At 39.4% G+C, this 12223-nt stretch overlaps 1 protein-coding gene across 5 annotated transcripts in view; it reads left to right on the top strand.

Annotated features, from left to right (window-relative positions):
* The window catches only part of Gria2 (glutamate ionotropic receptor AMPA type subunit 2), a 120838-nt gene that overhangs the window by 75997 nt on the left and 32618 nt on the right, over positions 1 to 12223 (top strand). For all 5 annotated transcript variants that reach the window (XM_005344130.3, XM_005344129.3, XM_005344134.3 and 2 more), the window contains exon 6: positions 1584 to 1745. In XM_005344130.3, coding sequence (XP_005344187.1) covers positions 1584 to 1745 — 162 coding nt within the window. The remainder of the gene's footprint in view (positions 1 to 1583; positions 1746 to 12223) is intronic.

Below are 12223 nucleotides of genomic sequence, written 5' to 3'. Positions count from 1 at the left end.
GAACTCCGAGTCCTCCCTCCAGTCACAAATCACTTTGCCCCCAGAATTTACACACACACACACACACACACACACACACACACACACACACACACGCTGCACCCAGTTGCATAAAAGACTGGAAGTTTTATCCCAGGCTTTTCCAGACCCAGGCCAGCTGGCCTTAGTGAGTTCCCAGTAGAACATCCCCATTGTCTCAGTGTGTAGGTGCACCCCAAGAACAATGGCAATGGGTTTCTGATCCTACTGCACGCACTGGCTTTGTGGGAGCCTAGGCAGTTTGGATGCTCAACTTGCTAGACCTGGATGGAGGTGGGGGTTCCTTGGACTTCCCACAGGACAGGGAACCCTGATTGCTTTTAGGGCTGAGGAGGGGAGGGGGGACTTAATTGGGGGAGGAGGAGGGAAATGGGAGGCGGTGGCGGGGAAGAGACAGAAATCTTTAATAAATAAATAAATTAAAAAATAATAATAATAAAAAAAAGACTGGAAGTTTCTAAGTGGCACAGAAGAAAGAAACAGATCCAAGGGGAAAGGCCCGTGGCTCCGCCCCCTGCCCACAGGCCTTACAGTTCAGCGAAAAGATGAGCCTCACGTGGACTCTAGAAACCCAGGGTTCATTTAACACCATTTCCATTGGAACACAATTGTGGGCTGACGTGAAGCAATCACTCTTTGCCCAAATACAAAGTATAATAATTTGTATTTTTAATACTAACAGCAAATAAAAGATCCGTGCTTAATTCAGGCTCTATTTAATCATTGTGTATGATGGAATGAATACATTTATAACAGCCACATCGCAATCTTGTTTCTATTTCTTTGTTTTAAAAATCAAAAGAAAACTCAGTTAAATTCATCATAGCCCATAATTTGGACTAATGAGCAGTGTAACATATTTGTGTGAGTTTGTGCTTATTAGTGCAATACCTGTACTTGTCAGAAGAGGTCATCAGAGAAGTTGCTGGACGAGGTGACCTACCCAGTGTGGCTATTGAGAGAGAACTTGGGGCCCATAGCTGAACACATGCCCTTAATCACCTAAACTTCTCTCCAGAGCTGTAACTATTAGATCAAATTCAATTATTATATTCAATTTGTTTCAAGTTTATTGTGGGATTTCATTTCTATTAAATAACTAAGAACAATGATTGAGTGTTTGTTTCTTCCTCCTCATTTTAAAGATATTTTTATCAGGTGAGTGAATGATCGGTTTAACTGAGGATAGTTTGGTCGATATTTTCCATATGGAAGCACATGGCTCTACTCCATGATAAACTCATTGAAGGAGACCAGTCCTTACCAGACACATGGCGGCTGTCTCAGTAAAACAGAATACCTCTTTGTGAATATTTCTGTGAGCTTTGCATGAGATAATCAGTCAGTAAACATATCGATTAGGGACCCACCATGATGTCAATATGAATGAGGTGTGGTGAGAAGCATTGGCTGCTAAGTATGCGGAACCTGTTACATAGGCATTTTATCTTCCCTGTGTGTGTTGAACCTGTAAAGAGACACTGTGTAGAGACACAGGAGAGGTTAACTTGCAGAGGGATAACACAAGTGTGTTTTATATCTAGGGATTTACTGATGGAGACCTGCTGAAAATTCAGTTCGGAGGTGCAAATGTCTCTGGATTTCAGATCGTGGACTATGATGACTCCCTGGTGTCCAAATTTATAGAAAGGTGGTCGACACTGGAAGAGAAAGAATATCCCGGAGCACACACAGCGACAATTAAGGTTTGCATTAAGGAAACGAACATGCTTAGAACATATTGGAGGGGATAGCGTTCAGTTCAAGGGATAATGAGCACACAGACTGATAAATGCATTTTCAATATTTAATGTGTTTACTCAGAAACATGGTGTGTTACTGTAGTGTTCTTCTGCTTCTCCTCAATGTTTTCATTCATTTTCCTGACTATTGGAATTGTTATATTGTGTGGAATCTCAAGTAGGGACTATGAAGGCAAATCAAGGACAGATTTCTGCCTACACTCACATTACCATGAGGAAAGAGAATAAAAAGCCCACACTTTGGGAAGGAAGAGCCAGCTATGAAACAGATGGCAAGCAAAATCATAAATTATATGTCCCGAGAAGCTTTGTGTGAGGAATCAATTTTAAACTTAAGATCCAAAGAGCAAAAGGCTCTGGCTGTCACATACAATATTTTGTCTACAAATAAATCAAAGAAAGAATAATAGATATGGACTCTTTCCATTTTCAATAATCTCCCTTGTATACAGTTTAGATAACAAGCATATGGCTACACATAAAATGCTACATGTGGTATGTAAATGTGTGGTATGTATAAAATAATTGGTCGTCAGTGACATGTGCAAGTCAGAAAGCTTATTGAAGCATGATTACTTTAATAATGGAAACATCAACATGGTATCTACACATTCAGACAGAATCCTTGAAAGCTGACTGAAATGCCTCACCATGAAGTCCTGCGTGCCTTTGAGCACGGAGTTCTTCCTCTGTATAGTGTTTAGACATGCATACACATTGTTGCTGCCTAAGTCGGGTATTTCTGCTGATGAGAGTACTTAGTCTTTGTTGCTGATCTTACTGAGAGTAGAATTAAGACTTAAACTTGGTTAAGAAAGTAGTTTTTATACTGATGTCAAATGATTTGGGGTGCACATAATGGTCTTTTTTTACAAAATTGGAAATGTTTTAAATGAAGGAGAAAAGGTGATATATATTTATTTATATACATATATAGCTTAAAACATCATATAAAATATATATAAAAATAAACATATATATATATATTTATCAGGAACTAGTTGATCATGCATTGTTGGGGGAGGTTGCTTGTTTGTTCCCAGCTGCTCAGACCCAAAATAATCACTCTGAAATTATATTACTTAAATCACTGCTTAGTCAATCACTTAAGCACATTGCTAGCTAGCTCTTAACCCATTTCCATTATTTTATATTTTACTACTGGCAAGGTTCTGACTGGCAGCTTGTGTCTTTCTCCTCTGGCGGCTCCATGGAATCTCGCTGACTCCACCTACTCTCTATATATCTCTTCCAGTCTGACTAAGTTCTGTTAAGCTGAAAGCAGCTTCTTTATTAACCAATAAAATCAGTACATATACAGAAGGACCTCCACATCAACACACAAAGTGTAAATATGACGATATTTTTGTATCTGGTTACTAACGTTTACCAGATAAACAATAGAGAGTTTAAAGTTCTATACTTGGGGGTACATAAATAGATAACCTTAATTTTAGGTCAATTTCAGAAGACCATTTTGTAAGATGTTAGAAAGAACTTTATTTTTTCTAAAAGGTAAGAGTGTTCATGTTTGGTGACCTTGGTTGAAAATTTAGGCTGTCTATTATGTGATCCTGTGCAGTGCTGTAATGTAACAGAGCTTCTGAGAATGACATGGGACACTTGTTGTCATGGGACATGTCTCTGTCTAGCTTAATGCATGTTTCACAGCTCATTCATCCCTTCCTTGAACTTTAAGCTTCTGTGGCTTAATAAATGATGCTGTTTAGGATGTGTGATGGAGAATGCATTCCTCTGAAACCTTAAATCGATTTTCTCTTCACATTCTTTATGAACTTATTGTGGTGTCCCCATTCTGCCTCCGTGAGAAACAAAAAAAAAAAAGATTGAATTTTGTCTCCTAGAATCTACATCATTATTTGCCTCCATGTGTCTTATATCATGATTCATGGGGAAGGAGGTATCCAGAAATGCATTCTATTTAAATTTTGTTGAAACTTTGTCCCAGGTTTCAATCTGTTGAGCTCAACCAATGTGCCTTTTCTTTGTTTTATTCCTTCTACAATATCATCCTTTTGGCTGCTTCAGCCAATTGTCAGAGAGTTTATGATTGTTCTTCATAGTGGGATACCACAAAGAAGAAGGCTTATGGGTTTAAAACAAATTTGGAATCTCATTTATTAGATCATGGTTCTCATCCATGTATCAAAATCAAGGCTCTTAATTCCCAGCTGTTGGCTGTGAATTCCCAGCTGTTGTGAAGACTAAATGCCATTCAGTAGATGTTAGCACAGTGTGAGAATCATAGATCCTAATAAAGGCTCATGGCTTCTATCCTTCTCCAAAATACAGGGAATTTCAGCCAGTTGGTAAGGTCGATTCCAAGTTGAACATGTTGCAATTCCTATATTTTACCCCCAGAGAGTTCATAGAGATCACTGAACGCCTTTAGGGGAAATTCATCTCTGGGCTGGAGTTTATGCTAATCCAGATATATATTGCTTCTGTACTAGAGGGCTAAGAAATGAATCAAGCAACAGAAATGAAAAAAAAGTATGAACTTTGACTTTGAGAATGCACAGTCTAAAAGAAAACATAAATATGTCAATGAACAAATGTAATAAAGGACAATGTATGTCAAGTGAGCAAGCCATTTTTCTACAGACGATTAGGACAAAATGTGGGAAGGAGGTTAAGAAAGGCTTTTTGTAAGGGGACCCCTGAATACTCTTTCCATGAAGCTAGAACTGAAAGAAAAGAAAAGGAAGGGATTTGGGAAGGAACATCTTGTGAAGACACAAGGTCATGCCCCAGCATGACAGATAGAAAACTGCAAATCTCATGCTGGTATTTTTTTATTGATTTTTATTGAGCTCTACATTTTTCTCTGCTCCCCTCCCTTCTTCTTCCCTCCTCATACTGTTTTAAGAAACCATTTGGAACTTGTGAAAAGGGCATGGCTTCCTTGTAAGTAGTATGGCTACTGTTGTCCTTTGATCAAAAGACGATGATTACAAGAGAGAGCCCCATGATCCTAGACTGAGTGGATACCAGAAACAATAGAGCCTACTAAGCTCTGCAATAGTGTCTACTGAATTCCTGTCTGACCTTGGGTCAGTAGTTCTTGTCTACATAGTTCAACAAAGCTGTTAACTACAGACTACACTGGAAATCAAATAATTACAGAAGCATAAAAATAAATAAAGGTTTTCTCCTTTTCCCAACTCCCTTCCCTAAAATAAAGGCATTTCAAACTTTTGTTTTCCACATACTCTCTCTCCCATTCTCTTTTCCCTCCTTGTTCTAATTAGACAGAAAAGGGGAGGTGATGTGGGACTTGCTGTCAATATATTTTATTACCATTGGTTAATAAAGAAGCTGCTTTGGGACTATGATAGGGCAGAATAGAGCAAGGCAAGAATTCCAAGCAGAGATAGAGGAGAAAAATAGGCAGAGTCAAGGAGACGCCATGTAGCTGCCAAAGGAGAAAGACACCTACCAGTAGGCTACAGCCATGTGGTGATACATAGATTAGTACAAATGGGTTACTTTAAGATGGAAGAGTTAGTTCATAAAAAACCAGAGCTAATAGGCCAAGCAGTGTTGTATCATTCAGGTCTGGATGGCTGGGAAACAAAGGAGCAGTCTCTACCTACAAAAGTTCCCTCTATCCTACCCCCACATGCACACACACCCTGTATTTTTCATATACATACTTTCTGATTATGAAGTTCAATTTATACATTAGGCACAGTTGAAGGTTGACAACAGTCAATAATAAAACATTATCCAACCTGGCAATAAATGCATTCATTCTGTCTTACTTCTCACCATGCTTTGTCTTGTGCTCTGCAACCAACCCAAGCCCAACCACCACCCACTCTCTGCCCTATTATGATGCTATCTTGAGAACTGTTTCTTCTGCTTTCCCTGTCTCCCATACCTTCTATATTTTATTCGCTTTGAAATGCAATTAGAGTGTGTTGTGATTCTTCGGCAAAAGCTCCAGGATCCTTTTGCATTTGTCATTTTCTTGACATAGGAATTGCTCACGTTCTTCACCTCACATGTGACCTTAGTTCTTGGCAAGGTTCCATCACCAAATTCACTCCAACTGTATTCCTCCATTTTAGTCCTTAAACACATGACATTTCCCCTCCTAAGGGCTCCGTACACTAACTATTCCTCTGCTAGAACATTTCTCCTTATATCCCTGCAGAAGTAAGCCTGCAGATTGTGCTTCTTCAATCTTGTGCAAATGGTATCCCCTCATTGAAACTGGAGGTCAACTCTCTAAACCATAGCCTTTACTCCATTCAAGGAAGGAGCCATTATAGTACTTCTGCTTAAGACATTGATTTTATCTTTTGAAATTATTCTTGACCTCCACTGTCATGTATTTGTAACGAATTGATTCTCAATTCGTTGTTAGTTTTTATCTCTGTGTTTGACATTAAATGCCAATATGTTGTTGGTTGGTCCATCAAAAGCACATAAAATAACGACTGAGGCATAAAGGCTGCGAGAAAGAGCTTCCTGCGTGTGCACGCAGAGATGCAGGGGAAGCTGTCTCCTAGGAAGACATGCAGGAATGGCTGCGGAATAGAAAGACTTCTTGGAAAAAAGAAAAGAGTTTGAAACCTGAAACTGAATAAGTTTCAAAGAGCAGGGTATCAGAGTCTCTAAGTATTGGAAAAAGTATACGGGAAGTTTCCCACTCAAGGAAAACACGAATATTCTATCAGTCTGAGAACTGGACAGAGTTGTCATGAAGACTGTGCAGAGTCAGTCATACAGGACAAGGCTTTGAGCTCAATCTCCAACACGGTGAGAATCTATACCAACCTAGAAATAGGTGCTAATCCGTTGTACTCCCTGGTGATTAATGGATTCTGTTGAACAGGCAGACCAGTATGCGGCCTGAACTGTGACTATGCCTCAGAGAGGGATTCAACACATTGACACCTTTTCCTTAATGTCTTTATAACATAATGACTGCAGAAGTCACAGCCATTTATGTCTAACTTATTGATGAGTGCAATTGAAAGCTACGTTCAGATTTTAAAGAAATGCAAGATCCTGAGAAGCATGCGCTTCCTTACAGGTACTGATTCTAAACTACATAGTGTTTGCACAAGAGAGGCTCATAGGAGACATTTATAGAAAGAGCAATAATGACCTGGAAAAAAAATAAGAACTTTTTAATTATCAGACTATCAAGAAAGAAAATACTGGATTATTGTTGCCATAGAATTTGCTGTAAATCCTGCTACAAGCATTTGCTATGTACCTCTGATCAGGGGTAGCCAAAGAGGCCAAGCTGTTTACTCTGGTGATAAGCCAGGAAGCTGTAATAATTTAACCTGGCTGTATTTACAAGGGACAATGGAAAATAGATCTTTCACTTCTCTTAAAGGTTTTAAAAGGAGAGAGAGTCTAAGTAACTTGTTAGTAGAACAAAAATAATGACAACTACTTCCATTTTAAAATACATTTTGTTTTCCCAGTGTCACCCCCTCGCAAGGCCTGCCTATGGATGCTTCCTTTCTACGCAATCACCTTTGCTCCACTCTGTCTTTCATGTCCAGCCAGCATTAAGTAGCTCAACCACCACCACGGACGGACATTTGTGTGGCACTTTAAATAATAGTTTTCACACAAGAACCTCATTTTACTCAGGAGCCAACTTAACACACGTTTTTCCAACTTCTTTAATTGCTGCCCTAAGAGAATTATTGGGCCTGTCTGAAAATAGTATAATCTTTCTCAGTTCGGTAATTAGCACCATGTGTTAAATAGTACCCTGAGAGCCTAGCAGAATTAATTCTGCGTTGTGAGTGTTGAAACTGACCACAGGCTCAGCTACACCCCAGCATTTACTACTGCAAATATTAAAATAACTTACAGCACCTCAAAGCTTGGTGCATTTAAACCCGTGTACTTTGTAGTTTAAAAAGATATATATAAAAACAATAACAACAAAAAAAAACCCAAGCTGATCTTGCCAAAATTACATATCCTGAAGAAAAGTATTTTCAAATATATCTATGTTGTGCCATTTAAATGAATTATCCATATGTATGATTATAATTAAGGACATCTGTGCTCAGCTGCATTCACTCAATTCTTCCTCTGAAGAACACTTGTAGGTCAACAAAATTTCTCCAAAAATCTCAGCTTCAGCAATTATATGAAAGGCCACGCTGGGCCCTTGGTAAAAGCTACATCAATATTCCTATTTTTGCTGGCTCTCTGCTCTCACCCATGGCCTCTCCATGGTGGGAAAACTCCAGGGTCTGGTGGGTAGGCATCTCTGCTCACCATGTGTAGAAACCGAAGCCAGAGGCATCACCCTAGACAGCCGGGGCTTTTTCCTAAGTTGTTATCGCTAAGGAACTGTGCACAGAGACAGGGAGAAATGTGATTGACAAGTCCTTGCTCCGGCTGGATCAAATCCAGACCTTGCTTTAAACTGAACCTCCTTTTCTGTGTTAATTTGCATAATTCGCTTTACTGAGGGTAGAATCTGTAAATACGTAATCCCAAGCCCCTGAATGTGAGATGTTTGCTCCTTAAGTAAGATTTTTGTACTGAAAGCAACAGATAATCTTTATATTTTAGCCATATAAGTGTATATGTATATATGATTTTAAACATATGTGTGTGTGTTTTAAATGTGTTCATTTAAAAATAAGTCTTTCTTTCTTCATATTCATTGAGAATATCTTTGTTATCCACGGAAAATAATGAAAGATGCTAATTCTGGCTTCTTCCTGCTGAGCTCCCATTTCCGTCCTGGGAATTGTGGCTCGCTTGTGTGACTGCCAAAGACGTAGAGTTTCATGAAGGTTTGATGCCTCTGTGCCCTGCAGTTTTAAAGGGCACATGTTCAAGATGCTTTACAGTAAATTAGAGATGACCTTATCACAGACAGCGCTTCCAGGGGGTGGGTGCTGGTGAATGTGAAATTAAGTTCCGTGAATAATTCTAGGCTCACAGTGCACTTTTTCCCACTGTTCTTTTTCCGTGAGTCTCTATTTGATTCTTATGCATTGTGAGAAACTAAAATAAAAGGCTTCCTAAATTTTCTTATAAATTTATTAAGACTTTATAAGATTTGAGATTTTCTGCTTTACATAGTGACAATTCAGGTGAACTGGAAAGTCAGGTCATTATCTCAGAGTCACAGAGCGCTGCCTTCAAATTCCTCCCTGGTAGAAAAATTGTGGAGCACTGTGTAAAAATGATTATTTTAAGACCTGTAATCTTCACCTATAAAATCAAACAAAACTATCTGTGGCTTAAGGTTTTTCAATAACTACAAAGTCACAATACAATAATGTGTGTGTTTGGATTTTTTCATAACTGCCATATCACAAATGATAACCGGAGAATAAGGAGAACACGGGCTCTCTCCCATTAGCTTGATGTTCAGTTCCTACTAACACAGTACAGACACTGTTTTGTTTCTCTAGATCCAGCAGTGGTTCTCAATCTTCTTTATGTTGCGACCCTTTAACACAGTTCTTTGTGTTGTGGTGACCTCCAAACATAAAATTATTTCATAGATACTTCATGGCTGTAGTTTTACTACTGTTGGGACTCATAATATAAAATCTGCAGGGTGGGGGCTCCATGCTCGTGGGGTCACAACCCACAGGTTGAGGACCTCACTTAAGAAGCATCACATAAAACACTCTGGTAACCACCCCAAGACAAGGAAGGATCAAGAGGCAAGTCTGAGCCCAGACCTGCTTTCTGACATACAAGTTCTGTGCTTTCTAAACTGTTCTTAAAGAGCTTCAAGTTTCACAACAAATTGAAAATAATGAAATCTATAGGACTTAGAAACATTTTAGTAGTGAGTGAAAGTAGTGAGTATTTCTGTTTTAAATACAATTTTCTATGTTTTCAAGGTGTAGAAAATGTGTGTAAAAAACCATGGCACCATATGGCAATCTACAAAAACTCACATTGTATTCGTGGTATCCTCTTTTATATTTGTAATGCAGGAAGTGAGATAAACACAAACATTTTCCTCTCTACAGCCTTTTTCTGGTGTTAGAGATGCCATCTTCTGGTACCCGTGATCACGCTATCCCGTGGCATGATGTTACTGGACATAACAAACATGTAAAATGAGTATTTCATTTTATCTTTGAAATAAGAGCCTCAATAGATAGACACTTAAAATGTAATAAAGCTTGCATTTGGAAAATGGACCATAAAAATGATTTCCCAGATTTCTTGTGTGAGTGTGGCAGTGGTGATGCTGGGAAGCACTAAGCTAAATGGCCCCCCACTGAAGGATAAATGCCTAACTCAGCTGAGAGAGTTCACAGAACGTAACATCAGGGCAGGGACACAGCAGTTTTTCTCAGAGGAGGAAGACATTTACACAGCCATCACCATCTCTCCAAACTAATTTATATCTACTTTAGTGAGCAGTGGAAACCAATGGAAATCTTTCACTCTCCAGTCAAAATTGTGAGCACACTCGTTGAGGGAAACAAATGAACCGGAAATGCAAACCAGAAGCTAACAGGCACTGCATCATGGAATACTCGTTATCTGTGTGCTCTGAATTGAGTTTCTGACTGGGCATTTTAATTTAAAAGGACAATAAACCGAACGTTTGTTTAGGTTTGAGCATTTGGGCAAGGGTGAGGGGACTTTCCGCCCAGTGGGCATGCTCTGTAGTAATGGGGTTGTGTTGCGTGGATCAGCACGCTTTTAGCTCAGCCTAATCAGATTTCCAATGCATTTTGCTCACATTTATAGTCCTCTGAAACAGTTAGTGGGTGGCTTCATGGAGCCTCCCTGTAATGAGACCAAGCTGACTTAATGAAAATCTTGGCTTTTAGCTACTATAATTTTAATATGAATCGCAATATTTTCTTAATATTCAACTTATTCAATTTAAGTTCCATTACCTATTCAAAGACCTAGGAATTAGTGTTAGGAGTTAATTTGGCAATAAACTGAATAGTGTACAGAAAGAAAATGAATGCTTCTCACTGTGGGCTAATAAAAACAGATACACAGGGAGGCAGATGCAGCCTGCTATGTCCTTTCTTATTAAGCTTCAGCAATTCTTCTCTTACATCAACATAATTTTTTGATAGGAATATAATACAACTTTTAAGTGATCCATGAAATAGAATCTTGTGAAAGTAATGGAGTGAGCTGCCTTTCCTTGTGGTTAGCCCTTCTTTCTCTTTTAAAGGTAATGCACTTGTTCAGCTGTTCTCATTGACCAGAATTGGAAACTTAGCTGTAAAACTGTATCTTTTCACTTATTCTTTTAATCATGAGCATGATTTGTGCACATTTTAGGGAGATGTTCTGCTACAGTTGCCCAGCCCTTAAACATCTTTTTGTTGTCAGAAATTTAAGTTTCTTCTAATCCTTCCTTCCTCCCTCCCTTCCTCTCTCCCTCCCTCCTTCCTTTCTTCCTTCTTTCTGTATCCCCTCATTGTTTCTTCTTGCCCTTTCAATAAGCCAAGCCCAATCACAGTCTATAAGAATTCAGGGGTAATAGGCAAGAGCTACCCTTCCCTGAAGCATCTGTTCTGGCGCGGAGGATAGTTACAGGGAACAGATGAAAAATGTTCACATAGGATGGTCAGATGCTGGAAAATGCTATAAATAAAACAAACGGGAAAGGAACTGGAGGATGGCTGTGTAGGAAGGGCTGCCCTGCCCAAGCAGAATCAGAGTCTGTCAGAGGCTGTGGGTGGCACTCACAGGCACAGAGCAAAAAGTAACGCTTAGTGAAGAAGGTTAATATGCCAGGACAGATTGTTTTCTCAAAGCATTTCCTAAGAAGGGAATAGAAAAAAATGGGATGACGATTTGAAGAAAAATATTTGACGAAATATTTTCCTCTTCCCTTTTTATCTCCTCCTTCCCTCTCTCCTTTTCTCCTCCACTCTTCTCATTTCTTTCTTTAGTTGCGGTAGAAAAATAATAAAGAAATTGATTTTTTATAGAGACTATCGTGAGTGTGCTGATGAGGGATATTGCGTGATTCCGGAAACAAATGTGTTTAAGGAAACTGGAGGTGTACCCTTAGCACACTGCATGAATGGGAAGGCTGAGAAAAGTGTGGCCAGCTCTGTTCTGTCCGTTCAGGGGGCAAATGTGTTTTGAGGCCTGGGCTTTTCTCCAGCTGACAAAACAGGAACTTCTATGGGGGGAGGACGTCTTCCTCTCCACAATACAGCAAAGTTGGAATAGGGTTTGAGAACGAGACATAGGTGAAGGCTGTGGTATTCAGAAAATGATGTGGGTCACTGTGGGAGAAGAATCAAGTTACTGGAGAGTAAGATTGCTCGGTGTGCTGCATGCCATTCGGACGTAGGTTGGTAATGTACTGTCCCTATATCAGTTATGGAAGTGAATTATCACACAGTGGGGGCTCCCTCCTGGACCGCGTTTTCAGGACAAACCACACCCAA

This window comes from Microtus ochrogaster, chromosome 1 (assembly GCF_000317375.1).
Source record: "Microtus ochrogaster isolate Prairie Vole_2 chromosome 1, MicOch1.0, whole genome shotgun sequence".
NCBI classification, from domain to species: Eukaryota; Metazoa; Chordata; class Mammalia; order Rodentia; family Cricetidae; genus Microtus; species Microtus ochrogaster.
Note: the sequence above shows the minus strand (reverse complement) of the source record. Positions and strands in the feature narration are given on the sequence as shown.